At 42.6% G+C, this 26,142-nt stretch overlaps 2 protein-coding genes and 1 non-coding gene across 5 annotated transcripts in view; 1 reads left to right on the top strand and 2 right to left on the bottom strand.

The window, feature by feature from the left end:
* The window catches only part of adcy6b (adenylate cyclase 6b), a 36,802-nt gene extending 36,118 nt beyond the window's left edge, over positions 1–684 (bottom strand). Inside the window, exon 1 of the mRNA XM_087834118.1 lies at positions 505–684. The gene's annotated coding sequence lies outside the window, so the exon portion shown is untranslated. The remainder of the gene's footprint in view (positions 1–504) is intronic.
* Positions 685–4,033: 3,349 nt separating this feature from the next.
* On the bottom strand, positions 4,034–4,105 carry trnac-gca (transfer RNA cysteine (anticodon GCA)). The gene has a single exon. It is a non-coding gene; the product is annotated as a tRNA-Cys (tRNA).
* A 1,594-nt stretch (positions 4,106–5,699) lies between these two features.
* On the top strand, positions 5,700–26,142 carry cacnb3b (calcium voltage-gated channel auxiliary subunit beta 3b). Of its 3 annotated transcripts, none has more exons than XM_087833310.1 (14): positions 5,700–5,973; positions 18,655–18,774; positions 19,313–19,435; positions 19,552–19,673; positions 19,879–19,931; positions 20,490–20,509; positions 20,678–20,758; positions 22,593–22,651; positions 22,883–22,983; positions 23,160–23,311; positions 24,304–24,399; positions 24,500–24,670; positions 24,766–24,813; positions 24,892–26,142. In XM_087833310.1, exons 1-13 carry the CDS (start codon positions 5,935–5,937, stop codon positions 24,793–24,795), a joined length of 1,167 nt encoding a protein of 388 aa, XP_087689436.1. In that variant the 5' UTR covers positions 5,700–5,934; the 3' UTR covers positions 24,796–24,813; positions 24,892–26,142. The 3 variants fall into 3 exon arrangements, with proteins under 3 accessions (XP_087689436.1, XP_006785664.1, XP_087689435.1); XM_006785601.2 differs by lacking the exon at positions 5,700–5,973 and adding an exon at positions 13,568–13,650; XM_087833309.1 differs by lacking the exon at positions 5,700–5,973 and adding an exon at positions 13,568–13,650 and having other exon boundaries at positions 24,766–24,809.

The following is a 26,142-nucleotide window of genomic DNA, read 5'->3' on the forward strand; positions in this document are numbered from 1 at the left end:
TTGTCGTGAGTAAAACATTCCGTTGGGCAACTTCTGCCTTGGCAGCTGATCCTCTGATATCGGATGAATGTGCTATCCAGCTCACAGGACTACTGTACAGTGATAGGGGCTGTAAAAGGGCTACACGCCGGGCCTGTTCCCCCAACATAAACGCGTACGTCATTATGTTTGGACTCCAAACAGGTCACTGGGCAAGAGGACGCTGGTGAAACGCTCTGGGCAGGATCGCCAAGTGTCACTCGGCTGATTCGCCTCTTCGCGTTAAATGTCACATTACGTAAATAAAGTGATGTCTGCGCCTGTGTACAGTAGTGTACAGTCCCGCTGAATAGTTCAGGCGGCTCAACGCCGCCGCAGTCATCACAGCAAAACACACTCCAGTGCAAGTCCACTGCTCCCAGTCTTTTCCACGGCTCTATCCTTTGACTGCTTTTCAGTGTCGCCGAGCTGTAGCAAATTCACATTGTTGCCCAATACAAAGCTTAAGACATGCAGTGTACTTACCAGTGGACATCCAGTAGGAGTAACCGTAACACTGCAGTGGAGCTTAGCCCTGTCTTCGGTCTTTACGCAGCCGCCGTGACACACTTCGGATGCGGGTCTGTCCTTGTGGAAAGCAAGGGAAAACTGCGAAATTGGCAGGACAGCCTTCTCTCTTCCCAGCCAAAGCCACGACCCTACATTCACAGCGCTCCTCTCTCCCTCCCTCTCTCTTTCTCTCTCTCTCTCTCCCTCACACACACACACACACACACACACACAGTCACACACACACTGACAGTTCCAGTCCCACATTCCCATCCCATTCATGATCGCAGGAGTCCCCCTAGAGGTGACATGCGTGCGTCTCCACCTGCTCGAGTGTGATCCGCTCTCCTGCTCGTCATTATGTCCATTTGTTCCTTCCTCCTCGTTTACTTCACCCTTGTTGTAACACAGCGTGCAGATTAATAGCAAGCTAGGAGAGAACAAAGAAGCTGTTGTTAAGCATTGCATGCAAATATTGTCAAAACACCACCTAGTGGCGATGATTTATCCACTAAAAACTTCCAAAAGTCTCCCGAAGCGATCATGTTGACCTCTAAACTGTTTTTATTCAGTTCTTACAATCATCACAGTTGGTCTTATATAAAGTACATCAAAACCATTTATTAAGAAACAACTGACTCGGGCTTAATGGCTGCACAGAACACCAAAAATCACTCAGTGCAAACTAAACTAGTAGCTCAACAAGTGCTCAATTTGCTGACAGGGACGAGGAATATTAAATATTGGGCTTCAGTAAGCACGCAGTATGACTACATTAATGCACACAGTTGTAAGTTAGTTTACTCTGCTTTTACATGGAAGGACTGCTGCATAAATCTATGTTACAGCACCATATTTTACTAATGTGAGCCTAAATATTACTAAAATGGCTTTATATTAGCCAGGGCAACACAAGCGTGGGTGCAGAAGAAAGAGAATAGAAAATGGAAAATTGCTTCTTTTTTTGTTTGTTTTGGTCTTTGTTTCTCTAACTTTAAAATACTCCCGAGGCGTCCAACTTCATTTATGTCTCTAATTTAGGAGACTGGTGACAGCCTTCACTTCTCATTTAAATGCAATTTCATGATTGCTTTGCATGTGAAATTTATGTTTTTTCAAGTGTCTTGAGACTAGAAATCATCTTTGATCTTTTATGCATTGTTGCACTTCAAAATGCATTAAACCTGCATTCACAGAAAAATGTACAAATGTCATCTGTCCAGCACGGTTAACACTTGTATAGATCTACCTCCAGCTGTTGTAATCCTAGCCAGGTCCACTCCAACCATGCTGGACGTCATCTGAGTCCAATAAATATATTTTGATTTCATCTGTCCAAAACTGTGCTGCCAGTTTTCATTAGCTTCTTTTAATGCTCAAAGTTCCAAAAGTTTGAAGTTTTGTGCTGTTTTGAGACCAGATGTCTTTTTCTTTTTCTTGGACACTGTGTATAGTGGGGGTTGTCCTAATGCAAAATTCTTCACAATATCTGAGCAGTCACTGAAACAGCAGTTTACCACACAGCTGTTCATAAAACTGTCATTTATAGCTAAACTTCTATTTTAAAAAAAAGTTGTTTTAGATCAACTTTTGTCTTTTCTAGACAAGAAGAAAATTTATGAGACCTTCCCGTCGGGTTTCAGGGACTTTCACAATGCTGAGTCTTCTCTTTTAAAAGTAATAAATGATACTGAATGTCTGGTGATCGTTCCATCTCAGCTCCGCTGGGCCCGAGTGCTACCTTTTACTCAGTCAATAATGATTTACTCATTTAGCACTTGGAACAAGCGTTTGGCTCTAAACAGGTTTCAGTCTTATATCAAATAAGGGGCTTTTTCAGTCTACATTGGAAAATACTCTTCTATGACATCTGGAGTTCCCAGAGACTATTTTGTGGCCTGTTCTGTTTTCTTTGTACATGCTCCCTCTGAATATGACATGTCTTTTTCATTCCAACTCAGATGATTTACAAACATATAACAGGGAATCTTGGAAATCACTCCTCTTTGCAAGGACACAATCACTGTATCCTGGCTTCAAATAATTCAATGTTTCATATTTTCCCACAACTAAACAAGGCAAGAATGAGGCTATATTGTGCGGCCTTCCATCTTTAGTTTAGCATATATATGGAGTTAGCCAGTCAGCCTTGCTTATTTACAGTTAGCCCAAAACCCTTTAGCTAGATTTCTGACTGGGGCAAAAAAAGAAAAGATCACATTGTTCCAGTGCTGACAGCCTTGCAGTGGCTCCCTGTGCATTACAGAATTCAGTATAAAGTGTCACTGTTTGTGTTTATCCTTAAATGGTCTAGCATCAAATCATGTGGCAGATATACAGCTTTCCTCAAGATCATTAAGGTCTGCATCCAGTCACTACTAACTATCTGAGGGAAGCTTTCTAACTTGATGTTATTGCATCAACACCTCACACATGCATCAAGTCTTACTGGTTTTATACCTTAGCTGATAACACTTTTATTTTATGCAAGTGTGGAAGCGTGTAGAGGAAGTCTGGGAACATTTTTGTTTTTCTTGCTCTTTTTCTTTCCAATTTAAATTTAATTTAATTAATTTATTTCTATTTATTAATTACTTACTAGGTAGAATTTGTGCCAGGTCCGAATCCCATAACACTTGTTTGGAAGGTTATACAAATATTAGACATTAGTTGGTAGTATACCTCATCATGCAGCTGCTCACTGAAGCCGTTATTAAGGAAGGGAAACCAGAATAAAAGGCTGAAGTGTGCAGATGACACAAGAACTGAACTGGAAATCAGTGGCTACAGGTCTTGTGAAGTGATGAATGTTTTACTGAAATTGCCAGTAATAAATGTGCCATGCATAGCCATCTCAAGTGTTTACAGAAAGTTTTAAAAAAAATCCAGTTAGTGCCGGTTCTCTGGGTGAAAATGCCTTGTTGATGTTAGAGGTCAGGGGAAAATGACCAGACTGCTTCAAGCTGACAGGAAGGCAAAAATAACTTTAAAAAAACACACAGTTAAGTAACCACCAACATATGAAGAGCATCTCTGAATGGACAACAGGTCAAACCTTGAAGCAGATGGGCTACAGCAGCAGGGGACCCCACCAGAGGCCTCACCTGTCAACTAACAGGAAACTGAGGCAACATTTTACACCAAAATTGAACAGTTACTGTAAAAAATGTTGCCTGGTCTGATAAATCTCATGTCAAATACAACATGAAAACATGGATCCTTCCCTGTATAAGTTGTTTAGGCTGCTGGTGGGAGTGTAAGGATGTGAAGGACATTGTCTTGGCATCTAATCACTGCATAACAAGCATACTTGTCGTATTTCAAAAATAGTGTTCAATGTGTCCATTTTTTCTATGGAAGCTGAACTATTTACAGCAGATAAAGAGTATCTGAAAATCATGAAAATATGAATCTGCCTCTTCAGCTAGGAAATGCTCTTGAGCTATAGTTTTTTTTAATGTTAGAGGGCCCTTCGAAAATGTTAGCTGATCATTTGAGCTTCCATAGGGGGCATCTGGAATTGAACCAGAGACCTCTTGATCTGCAGTCAAATGCTCTACCACTGAGCTATACCCCCTCTGAGAAACTGCATCTGTTCACTGAAATCTAACCAGTGGTTGCTGTTATGTAGCAATTTTTAAGGAAGGGAAATACGATAATGGTTTGATTGAAAAGGCCAGCAATAGATATGGAGGAGGTCAAAATGTATAAAACACAGTGGAGCTTGTGTCATTCTTTGAAAGCCATGACTGCAATTCAGGCAGTACTGATCAGGATCTTCTCAAAATTGAAGAAATTATAAACACAGAAAAGCACCATCAGATTTTGATCCACCATGCAATACTTTCCAAACTGTCTGATTGGGAACAGCTTCATTTTTCAGCATGTTAATGATCCCTAACGCACTGCCAGTGCAGTAAAGGCATACCTGGATAGAAAAACACACAGTGAATCATTATTAGTCATGAACGGGCCTCCCCACAGCCAAGACCTCAGTATCATTGAAGCCATGTGGGATCATCTTGACGGAGAACACAACAAAACCCAGCCAACATCCAAAGAAGAGCTTCGTCCTTCTAGAAGCCTTGAGGACTTTTCCTGAACTTCAAGAAATTACAAGATGAAGAATAAATGTAATCATACCAAACAGTATAACGACTTTCTAGCTTGTTCGAATTGTACAAATTCGGTTAGTTTTGCCTTACACACAGTATTCCCATGTATGTTTAAACTGTATTTCCTATTTTCCTACCAAAATATTAAGATTTTTTAATAGTCTTGACATAAGTGACCAAATATGAGATTTGGATTTCATTAGTTTGCCCAGCAGAGGGTGCCAACGGTCACAGACTGTCTCACACACCCGTTATCTTTTTAAAATAAAAACAATCTGAAATTAAACGAACAAAATGAATCTTTCAGTCCACTTCAGGGGCCTCTCCGTGTATGTGTGTGACTTTCTCCCGTGTCTTTGACATTGACTGTCTGCTGTATACAGTTTAAGCTACCTGGTTGATTGGCACGGTGTAAATGGAAGGCGTCTGCAGGATGTGAAGTGGTGGGGGCTGGTGGGCAAAGTGCTGGATCAGTGAAAACCGAGAAGACCTTCATCCAACCCTCCCTGCCTGGACATCTTCAGATAGTGAATGCAAAACGTCTAAAACAGCATCCCAGTCAAACAAAGCTCTTTGAATCTGAACAGCAAACAGGAGTAATGGGACTTCTGGGACTGTGATAATGAAGTGAATTAATATTCTTAGTCCATGTGTAACAGCACAGATTACACAGACACAAACACTTTCTCCTTCACGTGTGGCTCTAATGAGCCCTGGAATAACGGCTCATCCCATTACACCAATTTCATGCTAAGTAAGGAATCCTGCATGAACCCTGAGCTTAAGCTTGAGGGGCAACACTTGCTTCGTAAACATTTTTAAATAACTGGGCCGAAAACAAACTGAGTCGCATACGGAAAGGGGAACAGTTCGGTATTAGAGATAGAAACATTATTGGATGAATTTAGGAGAATTACTAAAAAATGTTCGTCATATATTCAGAAATTCCAAAATAGAAATCCGACATGAAGCCGCAGAAATCCAGGGGGACCGGGCTGTGCGAAAAGTGCAGGTCTTGCATAATTTATTACGAAAGCTGTAATCTATCCAGCCGTGTGTCCGTGCGCGTGGCTTTGTGTACAGTCATTGATCATGCCGCGAATCCAGAAACTAGAGATTTTACAGCGCAGATGCCGTGGGAGCATCGCATCCAAATGAAGCGTTATTACAGCTGAGTTTTCTCGGGCTGTGGAAATGTTTCGACGAGGCGCGGTGCTCTGCCTTTACTTGATGCCTTGTGGCTTTTTCACCCAAGTTGGGCTGTGGTGACCGAGACTGCTGTTTTCTGCGGATGTCCCTGACCAATTCAAGCGTCTTTCTGCTGAACGAGGTGGGCTTTCAGTTTTCCCTCTTCTTTTCTTTACCTTTATGTTGTCGAGGTAACTGAGGAAAATTTGGACTGTTTTTTGTGCTGGAAGGAGTTTGAAACCAACCTGCGTGCAGCGCATTTACAGCACCATGCAGACCTGTAAGGGGGGCGAAGGTAGTAGCAGCAGGTCCTTTCTGGGATGCTGATAATTAAATTAGACACGCTGACCACGCTGGGAATCTTTCCGTTCGGAGTGGAAAAGCTTTGACGTGCATGGCACTGTCTGCCAGCTGGAATTAAGGACAGATGAGCTTTGAAATGTTCGTGATAGTCATTTCACCCAAAACAACAAAACTGGTCAGCTGGCGCAACAGATGAACTGCGTGTGTGTTTATAGTCCCACTTTATGGAAAATGAGGTAATAACTGTTTTAATACTGCAGGATAAACAAAAGCAATTGAGATCATAATCATGTCATACATTTGTGAATGAGTGTGGTAACTAACGATCAGTTAAACTGTGCGGCTGCGTCTTTGCCTCCTTTACAATCTTCATGCTTGTTTATAACGTGAGAGGACTCCAGTCATTCATCAGAGGATGTGATGTAATGCACTGCCTAAATCAGAGTGACAACGCTAAGGCCGAATATGATGCTAAGTAACGTGTTTCATGTTGAGGGAGAGAAACACGGGCGAAGTTACTTCTGCAGATAATATTGCAAAGCCTGAATTAGTCGCAATGTTAATATATACAAATGAAATGATTCTCTGTTGATAATCTAATCTGCTTTAGGTGCTGCTAAATTATCAATGTAATAATGTTGCTTCTGCAGCAATCTGCACTTATTTAGGTTGTTTCATTTTGTGATGTTTTATGCCTAATTTAATCAAAGTTACCACGGTGCTCTGAAAGCTCTTCTTTCCTGCAGGTTGCATTTCACAAAGACAGATGAATATATACCTGCAGCTTACTAGTGAGATGATTCACCAAACGATATTAGGAAATCTCACCCAGGTCTGGACTTAAAGGTGACTGAAAAGTCAGGATACATAATTCTGACCATACTGTCAGCCAGCTGGCTGGGAAAGCTCCATCATCTGCTTCATTGTGTGTCTGGAAGCAAACTACTGGAGGTCCGCTCAGTCCCTCTGCATTACGAGGAAGTGCTAAAAGTCTCTCTGTCATCATGCTGAGGACTTTTTGGCATTCATCCCAAAAACTACATATGCTATGCAAAATGTTCGTCACTCGATGCAAAATCAGATCTTAGATATTGATTCTGTTTTTTTCTATTTGGAAAAAAAAGCAGCTTATAGTGTTTTTAATGAATAAAATGGGGAAAAAAAGTCATTTTTATACATATTTAACTTTTACCTTTTCTCTTGTATAGAGAAAACTTTTATTTGGAAGAAGGCTTTTTCAAATGTTCATTTGAGAGTGAAGTACTAGAGGTTACAGAAAACAAACTGTAGCTGCACATCTGTAGTTGTGGTTTACATTATGAGTATCACAGTAAACTTCTGAAATCCCACTTTTTTTTATTTTTTTAAACTTTTTTTCGTGATTATATTTGAACCACTTCGAACCAACTTCTCAGTGCACTGCTTGTTAACTTCTCAGTGAACAGCCTCACCGGACATTATGTAAGGTACATGTGCGCAGCTCGCCACTGCAAGAAGTACACTGTCTGTGTGAAGCACTGCGTGGTGACACTCTCGCTCACTTCAATAACATTCCAGGCTGTTTACCTCCTCCCTCCTCTCGGTGTGCTGGAACACATTCTGTACCTGCTTGTCTGAACCCATCAAGTACTGTATAAACCTCATGAAAGGATTTGGCAGCAAGGAGTCATCTTCCCTCCACTCAAAAATCAAAATGCAGCATCCCCAGTGCCTTAAAATAGCTCCTCATCCATAATGCACCAGCAGCAGCTCTGCCCACAGAGGCGCTTCATATGGGACAGACTGACAGACATCTGCACTCAATGCTTGGGTGCAGCTCCTAAAGCTCCTCTCTTTCTCTCCTCCTTTTCTCCCTTTGTGTAACTTCCAAACCTTCATTCATTCATATTTATATTCACAGAATGAAAACGGATGCCTCCTCTGTGTCCCTCTTCTTTTTTTCCTCCTCCTGTTTCACTATTTTCTGCAACCCAGCCTATGAATTATGAATCTCAGTCTTGTTGGAGATTGTCTAGCCAACCATGGTCCTCCTTCATGTGTAGGACTACTTGGCTTTTACATATCTGCTGCTTTTTTACATAGATGCAAGGTGCAAGGTGTGGTGAGCACAAATGAATGAACCTGGTTTGTGCAGACACACACACTCACCAGCCGAGCAGCTGTCAGAGTACAGCCATCCATGACGTCTACAAAACACACTCTGCGAACCACAGGCTACACCGGGGACGCCTCCACATGTCGAACATCGCCCCCCATATCCCTCTGATCACCATCAGACTTTCTCCCTTCTTTAAACTTTTAGCTTTTGACATGTTGAAATCCAGAGCGGCTGAAAAATGTGACAGGACTGTAGAAATGCTTGATTTTCTTCCCCCTCTGTGCTCTATACAGTTAGCTCTGCAAGAAGGTTCTGCTTGTTGGGCTAATATGTGATTTTAAAGGTGTCTGCTTGGGGTGTATCCCACTTGTGCCCTGGGATAGGTGAGATAGTTGGATAAGCAGATAAAAAAACGTACAGAAGGATGTAGCTGCAACACATGGTGCATATTTATGTCATCAGTTTTCATCACAACTCTACTGATGCAAATTTGGCAGTGATCACCAGATATCTTGGAAGAACTTCACAACAACACTTCATTTTGGAATTACCTGCTCATCGACTATGTACAAGCGTAAATTGGTTTGCCCAAATAATTCTGGCAGTGGTATTTTTGTTAAAAACTTGTGAAAATTACAAGAAAATCAGATGTGGTCTAATTAAATATGACTCCAGCTTTTCCCTTCGAGTGCCTCTAAAGTGTCTGGGATCCCAGTCTTTTTTACCTTGGTTGTTGCTTTAAGACTCAGTGCCACCCGATGCTGCATTATAGTCAACTTAAGCATCATGGTGGAGTTCTGAAAGAACCCAGCATGCGCTTTTGGTACAAAGTCCCATCGGACAGGCAAGGTAGAGATGAAGGGTAGACTAAGGAGGAGGAGAGAGGATGCTATGTGGAGCATAGAGAGCCTCACTGACGTAGAGAAGGGTTGTGTACTGAGTGGTGGAGAATAGGAGAGGAGGGGGGCTGTAAAGAAAGAGAGAGGGATAGTCTGCTTACAAGCACGCTACAGTACACTTCAGTGTTACACAAGAGAGAGAGCACACCATGACTGCCTAGCACAGAGAGAGCAAGCAAGAGAGACGGGGAGTGTTGCTCTCCTACCTCTATCTGAGTAAGTATGGCGCTATCTCTTCTACATCAAAATTCCTTGCCTCAAATTGCTCAGACCTCACAGCAGGTCTGATTTTCAGATGATAAGAGATTTTGGCTGACTTTGAAGAGAATGGAAAATCTTTCCTCATTAAATTTTGATTGAAACTTTGAAGAGTTGAGTTGTTTGCAGTTGTTAAAGTGGGGGAAGACTGAATTTTGATCTCCATTTGACCGCTGTGAACAGATCTGACGGATATCCAGCTTCCTCACCCTCAGCACTCACATTTCACGGGAAATGTTGCACTAAAGCAGAAAATGGCATTTAGTGCAGTTGTGTGAAAGAGGAGCAATGGTGGGAAGCTGTGGGCATGCTCGCAAGCGTTTCTTTCTCCGCTGGTGGGGGGAAGGAGTGCATTTGGGACCGCTAGGCTTCCTGTGTGGGGTCAATTAAATACTGCATGAGACAGAGCACTAAAAGCCTGTCCCGCGAGGAGCCAAGTGCTTTGTGTGTGTTTGTGCGTGCACGTATATGTGTGTGTGTGCTGGTGCATCAGTGTGCAAAGCCTTGATTAAATTTGATGAACCAGCAATGTTGAGAGGACAACTAAGGTTCCACTTCCAGCTTCTTTGAGGTCCTCTCCAGAACCCGTGCACCGGTGTTCTCATTGTTATCTTGATAAAAGAAAAGACAATAGCCTACGATGTGCTTTCATGTATCCACAGGACTGGTTTAATCTAGAAAATCCATCGGTATCTATCTAATTCACTTTTGTTAACTGACATCTTTTGCCTAAACCGTGTAGTCACTGAATAGTTTTGAGACTTAAACGTGAGCGAGAACACTTTCTTTTCAATGTAAAGCTGGATTGCGTGAGTATGTAGGCCACCATTACATATTGATAAGCCTGAAATCCCCCCCAGTTAGCTCGGTGCACTAAACAAGACACGCCAATTAGGCCCAACTCAAATCTAAAGCCTAAATCAGGTCATCTTTTAACAAACACATCTGACTTAATGAAGGATGCAGTTCTGTTTAATTCTGCACTGCACTGTCGGTACACAGCTTTATGTGGGTTAGCTCCAGCCTCTCTGCGCTTTGAAGCAGTTTGGTGAAGTCAGGTTGAGGGATCCCCGGGGGGATGAAAGTCTAACGATGCACAGTCGGCAAGGCCAAGTTGTCAGCATGGATGAAAGATATTCCTGGCTACACTCGCTGCGTCTTCTTCTTCTGTATGCCGGCGTCACTGACAACCCATCCATAACTAGTCACATATTTACGTCGTCAGTGTTGTATTCGCAGCACTTATCTGTGCAGCTGACAAATGCAAGGTGTATTCACCCCTTAGGTCTCCTTAAAGAGTGGAGTTGGTGTTGAGAGAACAGCTGTTTATCAGTGTGTCCTCATAGGCTGCAGGGTTTTCCAGAGGCTCATTAAAGACTGGGATGAAGTATTCTGGGGTAACATTAGAGCAGGAGGAGGGTGGAGCTCCAAAGGACAGTATGGAGTATCAATCTGGGTGCCTCTCATATTGATCCACTCTGCCCTACTCTGGTTGCATTTCTCTCTGGCTCTGAATGATCCACCTTTCCCTGTACTGCTGCCTCAGCTAACACTTCTCACAGAAGGTGCCTTTTCATGAGTTACAAGGCCAGAAAGATGAGCGGTTGACTGCAGAGTTCCAGCACGTTAATCTCCATATTTGTCGTTAAGATCTGGAGCTGTTTTTTTTAAAGCCCAGATGGCACAGGGCTTCTCACATTGTTTACAGAACAAGAGTATGTTTGGAGAAAAGAGAGACAGATAATCATAGAAAGTAACGGCATGCGAGAGTATCAAATAAAGATCTGCTCGTGCTCAAAAACGATTTGATCTTCACTGAGCTGGTTTGAAATCGAATATTTAACTCTGGGTTTTGTTTTGTTTTGTTGCCTTTTTTGGATTCAGTACTTAATACTTGGATGCCACTGATAAAACTACTTTCAGTGCTTCTTTATTCACACTGGGGTCACCACAGCTGGTAGCTCCGCATATTTGATTACGCAGACTTTTACACTGAGTGCCCTTCCTGATAAAAGGGATCCAAAGGATTTGTGTCTCCTTCCAGGACTTAACAGAGGATCTTTTACTTGTCAGGCCCTCAAAGAATTTCTTTTTAAACCCTCTTCTATCACTACCAAAACCATATTATTATATTTTTTGACACCTGCTTCAAGATAAACAAACCATATATACAAACATAAAATAATTGCATTATCTCTAAATGCATCTCATTTTTTGTCTTCATTGGCTTGTGTGAAATCTGAACAAAATTGCTATTATAAGGTACAACTGCACCACAATATTAAAAATAGATACAATATAGATAAACCCACCGTTACTGCAGAGACAGCGCACATGTACACGCACAGTTATACAGATCCCTGCTCTTGTTTCCCATATTGGCTCCTTCATATTCAGATTGTCTGTCTGGCTTCAGTGAATGTCGCCGAGCCATTCTCAAACCTGCTTTACTCTTTCTTTAAGGAATTCATCAAAACTCACTGAACTTTAACTTAAACAGCCCTCGGCTATCTCCCCACCGCTGCCAGGCCCAGTCACTGTTGGGAGGAGTGTGAGGAGAGGAGAGCTATATTTAGAGCACCTGAACAGCAAATTAATAACAAAAAAACAGACATATTCTCTTAGTCTTCCTGTTCTAGTCCGACTGTGTTCTTCTCTGCCTGTTTCCTTCAAAAATCTGTATTTTTTCATTTCTCCCACAATTTCCTGTCATCTTTTTCTCTTAATCTACCTCCACCCATTTCGTTTGAAAATATAGAGCTCTAAGAATCAACAGTAGCGAAGCAGACTAATGATTTGACATGTATTGAAAACTCGCATGTTTAAGTTCTCTTTCTGTTGCGATGTAGTTCATATTAGCCTTTGCTCGTTTCTAGCCCTTTTCCTTCTAACTCTCTCTCCCTTTATGATTGTATGGTGCCATTACTCAGAGGCTGTTTTACCCACAGCCCTAATGATGGAAATATAGCTACCATATCTTCTCTGCTGAGGGATCGGAGAGTTATTGCAATAACTTTAATAATGTGTGTGTCTCTATGTGTGTGCATGTGTGTGTTAATATGGTATATGCTTCCCTGCTTGTAAAAAGCCACACAGAAATATAGCCCCAGGGCATTTTTTTCCTAAAAGCCTTGGCAGAGTGCACTTTCTTCATTCTTAAGCAGCGAAAGTTCATCGAGGGTGAGAGAGCATGCATGCTGCCAGCACAATGGACCCCAAATCAGGGTCTTCGGTGCCTGGGGCGACGTATAGAGCAGGCATCCAGGCCTGGCTCGCCAGGAACGAGACTTTCTTCTGCAACGGAGACATCTCTTTCTGGCTTATTAAGACATCTGATGGACTCTAGATGGCTGCTTGCTGACTCACCGATGCAATTCTGTTTTGTAGACTCATGCATCACCTTCCTGTCAGGAGGATGGTGCAGGGCAGGGCAAGCAGGCAAGCCCTACCCTACTCGCCCCTCTCGCCTTCTCTTCCTGTTTCTGCATCCACATGTCCGCCTCTCTTTCATCAACGGCTTTACATCCTCTGCATTTCTGAGTTTTATTCATTTTGCTTTTCCTGTGCAATAAGGGAAGATACCAATTGGCAGAGGAATGACAATCAGAGGCTATTTTTAAGCTTTCCTTTGCTCGGCCATTGTTATTTTTACTTATCGAGGCTTACAAGCTTATCCTTTGTTCTGCTTTATTTTTAGAAGTTCTCCCTGTGCCCAGTAAAAAATTATACGCTGCACAGTGAGAGTAAACACCACTCCGGCAATATAGCTGTTGATTTTATATAGATATATGTGTGTATCTTTTTCAGGATCTCTTAATACCTGAACTTACATAAGAGGGAGGTATGGAAAAACCTGAAAGGGTTGTGAATATGATGCTGGAGAGGGCTGCATGAGATTTGTGGCAGAGCAGGGCAACCCAAGGGAGAGCAAAGCTGAGCAGAGAAAAGATCTTTTTATTTAAATTTATTACATGAAGTCTGACTGGCAGCTAAAGCAAGAAACTACACAATACCAGCATGCGGGTGTGTACACAACAGTGCTGCAGTCAGGGCATCAATTTTGTATAGGAAATGACTGTTGAGGCAGCGCAGCAGTGGTTGTGAAGCACTTAGGCAGAGCGCACCTCCCTCTCTCCCCACTGTTACCACGGGCTGAGGGGAGGAGGGTTCCGCTTTTTCATTGCAATGGGGGGAAGAAAGCGCTGGCAGGAGCATCATGTCTGCCTCCGACTCGAGCGCTACAGGACTCATCTGCAACAAGGTACGCTGTTAACCCTCCCCCTTATTTAACCACTCTGCATGCGATTCCTCTTCATCTACGAGTCCTCCATCGCTCTGCTCACAGGCGTCTTCATTCTGCTTTTTTCCCTCTTCTTCTTCTCCCCAACCCTCTCACTCTTTTCTCAGCAGAAGTCTGTTCACTTCATTCACTTTTCCAGCATAGCCCCTACTTGTCCTCTCGTCCCTTCCTCCCTCTTTTCTTCTTCACACACGCTGAACTGAAAAGACACAGTCTGCCTGTTTATCTCAACTCCATTACTTTGCAGTGGTGCTTTTAACTAGTAGTTCAGTGGGTGGCCTGTCTGATGAATAATATGACTTATGACCCATTTATTTATGGCTTGTCTGTTTATAAGGTCATTCATACCAATAAATATTACACCCCAGACCCGTTTGTGGGTCTGTTTTCCCTGTTGTCTACAATAATGTTTCATGACATTGTTGTAAAAATGCAGCAGCAGCTTCAACACTTCACTGTGGAATTCAAAAATAAAAGACTGAGGTATAATTTCTGAAATATATACTGAACAATTAATGGAATAATGTGTATTTATACATCTGCATAAATATGTATCTTATTTTGCACAGACTGCCATAATATTGTTCAGTCTACTTCAGGCATGGTGGCTAAGTATAAAAAGAGCAAACCGTGGCTCTAACAGCTGGTTCATGAGCAAGGAAACTTGTTTTGTCATGTGCATGCTTCCCTCTGCTGGCAGGAATCTACAACTGCTGCTGTGTCATTATCACACGTTCCAGTCCGTAACATCTGGGGGATTTCTCTCGACACCCTTTGCCGATAACTGTCACTGCTCTGTGAGCAGGTCTGTCTTTTTAAGGGTCCAGTCAGTCAAACAGAGTGAGGTGTGAGTTTGCACAGTGCAGTCAAGCTGTTTCAACACTGAGACTGACCTGTGTGTCTGTGATTGTGTTAGATTCCACTCTTGGTCCTATTTTTGTGCAATCAGAACAAGGATTTATTTATTTTTTATTTTTTTACACTGAGACAGAGTTTGTCAGAGCATGGAATAAGTAGTGAAATATATTCATGATTTTTTCCCTGATCTTGCAATATATTCGGTTTGTTAGAAATATGGCTGTGTCATACATTAGATCACTTAACAGTTTATTTAAAAATTAGGATCGAGATTCATTATCTGCATTTAACCTATCTACAGTATTAGGAGCAGAAGGACTGGAAACCAGGTGTAAGTCTGTACACTGAACATTAAACTAGCATCCAGCTATGAAGCAACAAAGCCATTATGCTGTCACATTGACACTAACGCTTAAAATGTAAAGGTTTTTTTTACTCATGCCCTTTAATATGCTTAGCCATACTGATGAGTTGGAATTGGTACATGCATATCAGCATCTGTTCCCATAACGGCTGGCAAAAGCTTATTTCCAAAGTTCCAGCTTTCTCATTTCTTCACTGACAGAATTGCAATAGAGGCAAAAGTCTGTGAAATTCTTCTGTGACTGGCTTTTATTGGCACTGCACCATGGGATGTATCACACTTGCCTTTGAGGCTGTGTAGACGATTCTCTACATACTAATTGGGTACATATGAATAGTTGGAAGGCACTGAGGAAGAAAGAGAATGAGAAGTAGTTAGAAAGACAGAAGCAAAACACCCCAGAGGCTCCCCATACTATTAAAAGATAGGTTTAATGTGAGATTCTCAACTTCTGCCATGTATATTTTTTTACAAGGTTTGTGTGACGCAAAAGAAAATGCCTGGACAGCAGACAGTTGATATGATGTCTATGCAAAGACCTGGACAGTGACAAAGAGAAAATGACTGTTGTGCAGCCCTTCTTCAGCAAATCAAAGCAGTCAAATTAGACAACAACAGTACAGTTAGTGTGTGTGTGTGTGCTAATGAGACTCTGTCTGAACTTTAGAATAAATATCCTCCCGTCCTATCTGTAGAATTTTAGGGACTTTAATTAGGTTTTGTTTCTGGTGCTGGCAGACGCTTCAAATTCTGTTCGGCTTCTGTCAGGCTTTGATATTCAAATGATATCCACAAAACTCTGTGCTGGATTCAGCTAAAATATTTTTCTGTTTGTTTTTTTCTGGGCTGGGTGAGGGGGGGACAGAGGTGGAAAGCGGGATGAGGCAGGTGGGAGACAAAAGGTAAATGAAGGATGACGTTGTTCTGGAGCTATATTTAGCTGTCTTATGTGGATCCTCCTGTTTGGTATGTGAGGAGTCTTCCAGCCTTACATCCAGCTGCAGCTGGGACTGCAGCCACCAGGGAAGAGCAGGCTTGGAGTGAAAGGATGTGTAGCTCTCTTCACGACAACACAGACACAGGTCGGTTCTTTGAAACGGGCGATTATTATTGGGCCTTCTCTCCTCAGCTTCACCATCACCATTACGCCAATTCGCCACGAGTGAACAGTACAAACCAATTAGCAACTTTACAGTACACATATTAAGTCCAAACACAAATAAAAACATTTCTCAAATGACAAATACCTCGTTGGCTGCTTGTCCTGAAAAGAGGTCCTTAAGTCCTTGTGTTGCTTTTTCTTTTAGTAAACTTTTAGCTCAAAATCGCTTCATGAGAGACATCTGCTCCCTCGCAGTCCATGAAAAGTCTCGTGTACTCTCGTCAAGGGTATTCTCACGAGACACTAGCTCTTACACTTTACACATGTACATTTCAATAAAGACATTTCAACACAAACTATATATATTCATGAAATTATGTAACTTATTATAAATCAGTCATCTACATCATGAAATCTACACAGAACATTTTAACAGCTTTTACAGGATGAGTGTGGAGTTTATGGAGTGAGCCTTCTGAGCTTTATTTACATCTGTATCTGTCTGTGCTGGATTTACTAATTCATTTTTAATAATTAAACTGTGGCATTTCAAGAATTGATGTTCTTGAGAAATGATTGACATTTAAGCACTTTTTAAAATATATATACATAAAAATTCCCCCTGCGATCTATCCTTCAAGCTTGGGTCCTCTACTAGAGGCTTGGAAGCTTGAGGGTCCTGCACAGCTGCCGTTTGCAGTTTGCTAGGACTGCGCTCTTCTGAACAGAGATCTCAGATGTTGTTCTTGGGATCTGCTGGAGCCACTCGCCTAGCTTGGAGGGGTCACATCTTCTCAAGCTCTTCTCTGAGCCCTTGGTACTTCTCTAGATTCTCGTGTTTCTTCCAGTTGCTGTCATCACTTTTCTCCGTCTGTGTCTGGAAGTCCCACAGGATCTTAGCTCGGCCATTCTCCACAACCCTAGTGGGCGTCTCCCATTTTGACCTAGGGACTTCCAGGCCATATTCGGCGCAGATGTTTCTGTATACTATGTCGGCCACTCGGTTATGGTGTTCCATGTATGCCCTGCCTGCTAGCATCTTACATCCTGCTGTTATGTGCTGGATTATCTCAGGAGGCATCTTTACACAGCCTGGTGTGATAGACCCCAGCCTCTGGATCTTGTGCTCAGAGCTTGTTCCTGTGCTGCCATGATTAGTGCTTCTGTGCTATCTTTCAGTCCAGCTTTGTCCAGCCACTGGTAGGACTTCTGGATGTCAGTCACTTCCTTTATCTGCTGGTGGTACATGCTGTGCAGGGGCCTGTCCTTCCATGATGGTTCCTCCTCTTGCTCCTGTTTGGTGCATTTCTGCTCCCTGAGGTATTCACTGAGCACATCTTCCTGATGTATTTGTGGATGTTCGCTGCCTTATCCTGAACTGTGGTACTGACACTCACCAGTCCCCGGCCTCCTTCGTTCCGCTTAGCACACAGTCTCAGGGTGCTGGACTTGTGGTAAAACCCTCCATGCATGTTTAGGAGCTTTCTCGTCTTGATGTCACTGGCTTCTATTTCCTCCTTATTATAACAGCAGCAGGGTACCTGATCACAGGCGTAGGTGTTGATAGCCCGGATCTTGTTCTACCGTTCAGCTGATTCTCAGGACTTGCCTGACCCTCTGCAGATACTTAGTGGTTGCAGCTTTCCTAGCAGCCTCTTCGTCTGTTATTCCTGCCAATTCATTTCTGTGCCCCTGCTCATGTATTGACCCACGTGCCTGTTCATCTTAGCCACTATGAAGCCTGACAGGAGCTTTCAAGTGGTACTAAGGCAGCTTATTGGCTGGTAGTTGGATGGGACCGCTCCCTTCTGGGGGTCCTTGGAGATCAGGACTGTCTGGCTTTCAGTTAACAATTCTGGGTGTGTTTCATCCATTAGCAGCCTGTTCGTTTGTGCTGCCACTTTAGATCCACTAGCCACTGAGCATTGACGTTGTGGGTTGCGTCCTTCGCCCGTATGCTCTTCCAGTATTGCTCCATCTCCAGGTTTGGTAGTGTGGTTCTCATATTGTTCCCCTGCCTCTGAGTGTATACCTTGGATGGTTCTGTGGAGTACAGCTGGTTTATTCTCCTGGTTTCTATTTCTGTGTTGAAAAAGCTGTGTTGTATTCAAGACTTACAGTACTGTCAGTATGATTTTAAATTGTAAAGCAGTACCAGTGGTAATAGTCCGATGTTGTTGTTGTTGTTGTTTCATTATAAATCATATCCAGAGATTGGATATAAGTCTGGATATTGCAGCATGTGTTATCAAAATGCTTGTGTTTGTATTCTTGGTTGAAAATTGGACTTTTGCCAATGCATGGTGTGCCAGTCTGAGTGAATAAATAGACAGCAAGGTCGTGTTGCTTGTTAGTGTTGCAAAACTCGTGTTCGTATTCCCCTGGGTGACATGCTTTGGAAAGCTGCAGAAGAAGACACCCAGGTGCAGAAACAGGTGAATAGGAAGGAAAGAAAAGGGAAGTACGGAGGTCAATGCGTAGAGGATGATCTATCTGTAGCTGAATCCGCAACATATGAGCTAAGTCTGTTTTCTATGCCGTTAGGAATTCTGAACAGCTGCTTCCAGGTACCTTATTGGGCTGATTTATGTCTTCGCCACCTGCTTTAAGACTTGTTTCTTTCCTTTCCTCGTTCACTCAGGGTTCAGCCGATTCCTACACTAGTCGACCCTCTGATTCCGACCTGTCCCTGGAGGAGGACCAGGAGGCGTCTCGGCGTGAAGCCGAGCGCCAGGCTCAGCTGCAGCTGGAGAGAGCCAAGGTGAGAGCCTCAAGGTCAAAGGTCAATTATTGGCTTCCCCAACCTTTTTTGCGCCACGGACCGGTTTATTCCCGACAATATTTTCACGGACCGGCCTTTAAGGTGTCGCGGATAAATAGAACAAAATAAAAGTAGTACCGGTACCGAAAAAAAGGAGATGTATTCATAACACACGTGAAAAGACCCAGGAAAACCAAGTTAACGATAAAAACAATAACAAAATAACGCTGAAAACCGATAAAAACCCTGAAAACCATACATTTCACACCTGAGCCTCAACTCTCGCGGTACTGGTCCGAGGCCCGGGGGTTGGGGACCGCTGCTTTAAAATCACCTCTACCTCCAGAGGTGCAGCAATAAAGTCCTGATTCATGCTGAAAGCTTGCGTTCCAGTCGACCACTTTAGTCTTTATGTGTGTAAGGGTCTTCAGAACTAAAACTAATCTTCAGATACAAATTTTGCTGAATATTAAAGAAAAGGTCATTCGATATATTGCCACAGATCTTATTTGTTTTGGGGGTTTTTTGTCGTCCACAGGCTAAATCAGTAGCATTTGCAGTGAGAACCAATGTGAGTTACTGCGGTGCCCTTGATGAAGATTGTCCAGTTCAAGGTGCTGCAATTAACTTTGAAACCAAAGACTTTCTGCACATAAAAGAGGTGAGAGCCATTACAATCCTGCATTTTTAACAATTTTAACAAGTAACAATAAATATTTACTCTGATTAATGTTAACGCATCTTGCATCATAAGAGGTGTCTTTCACTGTTACACAGAAATACAACAATGACTGGTGGATTGGTCGGCTGGTGAAGGAAGGGGCAGACATCACTTTCATCCCCAGTCCAGTCAAACTTGAGGCCATGAGGATAAAACAAGAGCAGAAAGCAGCAGCTAGGTCAGAGATTACGCAGCTCTGAGAGACCTCTCTGTTTTTCTGACACTGTTGTCCTAATTTTAGCAGCTTCCTCTGCAGCACACTCTTTGCAAAGTTATTTTATTACTTCTGCTCATATGTTGCTGTGGTTTGGAGGTCCTTCTTTCTAAATTGCCTCCTTAGGGGATCCACGCATAATGAAGCTTTGCATTATGTTGCTCCACAGGAAAGGAGGGAACGCGTCATCCGGAGGCTGGAGGTCCACCCCTCCATCTGCAGGTGAGAGAGACTGAAGGAGTCCTGCTGTCATGTCTGTCTGTCAGGCCTTCAAGCTGCTACTGAGTCAGATTTGCGTACAGGGACTATTTCTGGGCAAAAATGTGACCTTCAGGGAAAGCACGTGTTTACAAAAATCTTTTTACTGTAGTGTTTTACTTTAAATCAAACTGAAGTTCAAAAGTTACTTGATCACTGCTGGATTTGGATCAGCGCTTCCTGAATAACACACAGTTAACAAAACAGTGCGATTGTGAAGAAAAACTCGAGCGAATGCAAAAAAAAAAAGCCCAGATTGTTATTGTTCTTTTTTTAAAAATTGTTTTATTATTTTCAGTTTATTTCCAGAGTGAGGTTACTCATTTCTGTTTAGTCTTTATAGTTTAAAAATGCTTTACTCTTGTTAGCCCAGTTAGTAACTTGCAATTTTGCTAAGTGGAATCATAAGCCCCTCCACTCCACTTCCACAAACACTGGACACGCCCCTGCTCATCACTAATTGCAAGAACCCACTTAGCTTTTCGCCTCTTTGCTCAATGTTCATTCTGTTTGTTTTCAAAGCCAAACAGAAGCAGAAACAGGTATGTTGGGGTATTCATCTGTGTATCACTCTGCTCCGATTATTGAATTTAAACGTTTTTATTACATTTTTATAACTTTAAAATCGATCTCTGTGATTGTGTATTACTGTAACTTCCACATATCTTCGTTTTCATGACTTCCACACTGTCTGCTTGTTGCCTGTGCAGACTGAACATGTTCCCCCGTACGATGTGGTCCCTTCAATGCGGCCGGTGGTCCTGGTGGGTCCATCGTTGAAAGGCTACGAGGTGAGTCAGCCATCAGTACTGTTCTTCAGTTATTCGGGCCTGGTTCTGCTTAATCTTGTGTTTTGATGCATGCAAATGAATTTGATTTAAATATTAAATGTATTTTTTAGAGATCGTTTTTTATATTTTTTTTTATTATTTGCAACAATGCAACATTTGATCACAGTTGCATTTTGGTCCAGTCAGAAAATATTGCAATAGCTTTCTGACAAATTGATGCAAAGCAAAAATGACACACTTTAGCAATAGTTTGGCCATCCTTTAACTTCGTCTCTAGCGTGAACATTTATGAAATTTGAGATTCATGCTGCTCATGATGAGTCATTGGCAGGTCAAAATCTCACTTTTTAGCTGCAAACATTATGATGTCCCATAGTAGCCTCTGCTGTAAAATGTGTATAATTAGTAAACTCGCATTGTTATTATGAGCACATTAGTATGCTGACACAAGCAGTTAGCTGGAAGTACCAGTGTGCCTAAGTGCAGCCCACAGAGCTGCAATGTACCATATCGCTTTTCCAGAAAAAGACAAATAAGCTATTCTGAGGCATTACTTAATGTTGCAGTAATCTAACTGGGAATTAGCCATTATGTGAAGCCTTTCATTCACTTTGCTTTTATTAACAAAGAGTAAAAATTAGGAAATTAAGCAGGAAATTAAGCAATAATATTTACTGTAACTATATGTTAAACGTATTTAGATGTTTGAGTTATTTCCAGCTAGTTTCTGCTCTTTTTCTCTTCTGGATTCCCTTTCTAGCATGAGTTTAATCTAGTGTGGATGTTCTGATCCAGTAAAACTGGGGTGTTTGGCTTCCATTATCCCATGAACACTTTTACTAAGCCGCAGTCCCAGCCTGATGAAATTAAAGGGCACACAGTAGGCATCTTTGATCCATCTGAGAGCTACAGAACTGCATGTATGCCCCTTTGTATTAGCCACACCATGTGTTATACTCCCATACTGAACAGACACGCACACATGCACACATCACAGATGAGACATATGAAAACCCACTGCAGTCAAAACGAAATAATGTCAGAATGCATCAATTTCGATGACTCGGTGGATGAATATGTGAGGCATGCGCTTCAACATTTTCTCCCTGCCTTGCTCTTTCCTCTGTGGCGGTGCAGGCTATGAGCCAAGCTGTTTGTTTTGTGTGTGTGTGTGTGTTGAAATATTTATGCGTTGCTCTGGTAATGTGCTTTGGGGATGCTCCAGTGGTGAATGCCAGGCTGCCTCTTTCTCTCATTCCCTCACATTCTCTTTCTCTGTGCTCCGTCTCTTGTGTACAAATTATTTTCGGCGACTCATCAGGGTTCTTCGGCACTGTCTCTCCTCCTTTCCACTCCTTTGCCTTCTTTCCCCATCTCTCTGTTTCAGCGTGGAAGCTTCATCCTCTACTCCAAAGGCCATTCATTTTTCAGGACTGTTTGAAAATAGACTGCTTCCCTTCATCCTGGCAGTGCACAAACATCATTGTGCAGCTCAGACATCCAAGTGATTTAACACTGAAAAAAGAAGGACTGTAATGCTGCTCATTTTTATCTGTGCTGACTCTGCTGTCTCTTTACAAAGCTATAACTGATTCGTCTTAATGCTAAAAAATCACGTCACTGTCCTTCCAGCTGTTTACAGCTTCATTACAGTGTGTGACAGCTGTATTAATCCTCATTGAGTGCAGACACTTAACGTCAGGTGTCACTAAAATCAGTGAAACATGCAAGAAATACTAAAGAGCAAGACATGTGTGCATGAGTGAATGCATATTTCACAGCCCTTTCTCTCTCACAACTTCCCTCACTTATCTTCCTTGTTTCTGTTTCCTAGGTAACAGACATGATGCAGAAAGCTTTGTTTGACTTCCTAAAGCACCGATTTGACGGCAGGTGGGTAACGGCTGTCTGTGTCACTCTCTGCAGATGCAGAGCAGCGTACAGTAACGCTACGTCTGAACTGCCGAGCTGTTCGTGCGTTTCCGCATTGCACGTTTCGTGCTCGAAAGCACACACGATGACGATGATTTATTTTTAGTCGCGAGCGAGAAGGAGCGCGAGTTCGTCTCCTCCTTTGAAATGGAACGGTTGTGGATGTGATGTGATGAGACGCTTCTTGTTTAGGATCACTATTACCCGGGTGACCGCTGATCTGTCATTGGCAAAGCGCTCAGTGCTGAACAAGAAAGCCATAATGGAGAGATCCAACACACGCTCAAGTCTGGGTGAGATTTAGATTAAAAATTTTTTTAAAAACTTGTCTTTGATCTTTTTTTGCTCAATAAAGATGGACAGATGGATGCTAAAAATAGACGCCCCTTCTGTCTTCAATGACAGGAAAACTTAAATAAGTGATGCAGCTCTGTTAAAAGTGGCTTATGCAACTCTCTGCCATTCACAGCTGAGGTCCAGAGTGAAATAGAGAGGATCTTCGAGCTGGCCAAGTCTCTTCAGCTGGTCGTCCTGGACGCAGACACCATCAATCACCCAGCACAACTCCTCAAAACCTCTCTGGCTCCCATCATTGTCTACGTCAAAGTCTCATCACCTAAAGTAGAGTACAATCCTCAAAGCTGCCTTTCTGGTCATATTCTGGATTCTGAGCAAACTAGTGGTTAATTAAACGTCTGTGGCACTTTTTTAATTATTTAAATATTTGCTGGTTCTCAGCATTTGAGGGATCGTACACAAAATGCCTTGTTTTAGACAAGTTTACATGGTAAATGATGTACATGGTTGCATGGTTCTCTCCAGGTACTCCAGCATCCTCCAGCAGTCCAAAGCAGTCCATGCAATTAAGAGTTAGGTTAATTGGTTTTTGTAAATGACTCCTAGGCGTGAATGGTTCTCTCTCTGTGTTGGCCCTGTGACAGGCTGGTGAAGTCTCTCGCCCAATAGTAGCTAAGATAGGCTCCAGCCTCCCTGTAAACCTGAATAGGATGAGAGGAAGAAGATGGATGGATAAATGATAACAGAACTAGGAAGTTCAACTCGGAAGGTTTTAAAATAGTACACTCCCCGTACAGATAAACATTTTTTTGAAGGAGCTCGAAAGAGGCAAATCAATGAGGAGAAATCATTTGGAAGAATTGAAGAGGAATTGAGACTTTGATGACTCATAATGGCAGAACAGAATCCCAGCAGTGACAGGATTTAGAGCACTGAGTGACTCTGAGTGGGAGATGGGGAGGAAGTGGGTTGCACAAATGAGAGTCGGAAAGGGAGAATGAAAGAGAGCGTAGATTTAAACCACACAGAGTGGAGGCTGATTGGCTCAAATAAGGCGGGTGAGAAGATGATTGGACTAGAGTAAAGATGTCAATATTGAGACGGACAGCACGGAAACGAGGTAGACATGGAGACAGGAAAGCAGGCAGATGAGTGATTGCAGATCTTTCTTACTGAACGTACGCATAAGCGTTATTTAAACACTTTCTGTATGTAAGGGGTGTGTCTAATGCGGTTAAAACTGATACATTAATTGTATGAAATTTAATTAAAACCATGCTCGTTCATGTTTTGTGTGTGTCTGAATCATCTGGCAGGTTCTTCAGAGGTTGATTAAATCTCGAGGGAAATCACAAAGCAAACACCTCAATGTCCAGATGATGGCGGGGGACAAGCTCGCTCAGTGTCCGCCTGTATGTCACGTTGTGTAATTAAATGATATTTTAAAAGTTTAAAAAGTTTTCATTTAAGGACTTTGTATACATTTTCTCTTATCGTTTTCTGAATCAACAGGAGATGTTTGATGTCATCCTGGATGAGAATCAGCTGGAAGATGCATGTGACCACCTTGCAGAGTACCTGGAAATTTATTGGCGTGCTACGCACCTCCCCTGTTCTGCCCCAGTGAATCCCTTACTGGACCAAAGTGTGATTACTCCACCGTCTGCTAACTCCAGCCAACAGGTAAGAGGAAAAAGAAACTCCTCAGGTGGTGCTTGATTTACTACTTTCGGGTGCATTATTAATCGTATATCCTTTGCTTCCTGTGTCCGTTCTAGTTTTCTGAGACTCAAGAGTTGATAGAATGAGCACTACTTCAGATGTAGGTGAGATGAAATCTGTTTTACTTTTCTGGATCTGCTATCGTTACCGTCTCTTGAAATTTGCCCCTTCGACCTCCGCAGGAGCAGCTTGTGCTGTCAGCTGGGGTCAGACAGTCGTAGCGCACAGGGACCAGGGCACCACCAGGGGGCAGCAGCAGCAGTCCTCGTCTCTCCAAACCTGGCCACCACCTTCTCCAGCCACACCTGGGCCAAAGAAAAGAGGAAAAGCAGAGTATGGTGAGAGAGAAGGAGCAGGAGGCTGGTGAGCTGGAAGGAGAGAAGACACAAAAAACAGTTAAACGAGAAGAAGGAGGAGAATGATTTGATCAATGCTGCAACAGAAGAAGGAGCCTCCACCTCACTGCTGCCCCCTCGGCAAAAGCTCCCTGCTCCCACTACCACGCGACAACTCAGGGCCAATTTCTACAGCTCCACGTGCACTGCTATTGCAGAAAAACAGTGTAGCAGTGCAGTTACAACTCACTCTCTGCCCCCTTTCTCATATTTTTCTCTCACCGTGACCTTAAACCTGTACCTCACTCCCCGCTTTTACATTTGAAGTCACGTCTCCCACCTGACAAAGGTGCGCCAGCCTACGTTTGCTCACACAGGCAGATTCGCCTCTCACTGTAGCTACATCACACACCTGTAAAGTTCAGAGGAAGTTAGCCTACAGTCCTGTAGCATAGCAAAGCTACCAGTGTAGAACCTATACACCCTCCCAACACAGAGTTCCAGGGAGTTTATGTCTGATACGCGCCACTTAAAGACGGTGACAGAAAATCAGCTTTGTACGTCTTCCATCTCTGCAGCTCTCGACGAGTTGTCATTCCAAATGTTTAACCAAATGTTTTCTCTACAGCACAAATGCAATGTCAGAGGCATCACGTTGTCACTTATGTTAGAGGACTCTTACTTTCCCTCACTCGCAGCTCCTGTTTTTATGTTATTCTTTCTATTGACCTTTTTACTGTAACTATCGTTACTACTGTTTATAATCCGTAAGCTCACTCTCAGTGTCACTGATCGCATATCTGTACACAACGGTGACGCTGAACATGTGTATAACGAGCACACACATGCACAGACAGTCTATATGCATCTTTGTCACAGCTATGAATGTATAAACGCTGGTCCACTGGCTTAGGAAGGATTACTTATAATAACTGTGGTTTGCAGATGATTGGAGGCAAAACCCGAAAAGGTCTTTTATCACATCTAAATATCCTAAATACTTATACTTTACAAAATTTGACTGTATTTACATGATTTTTCTACCCCAGAGAAAAAAAAGTTTGTAAAATTGTTTTATCCTCCCAGAAATAATTGACC

Source organism: Neolamprologus brichardi, chromosome 20, assembly GCF_056152115.1.
Source record: "Neolamprologus brichardi isolate AB-2024 chromosome 20, ASM5615211v1, whole genome shotgun sequence".
NCBI lineage: Eukaryota > Metazoa > Chordata > Actinopteri > Cichliformes > Cichlidae > Neolamprologus > Neolamprologus brichardi.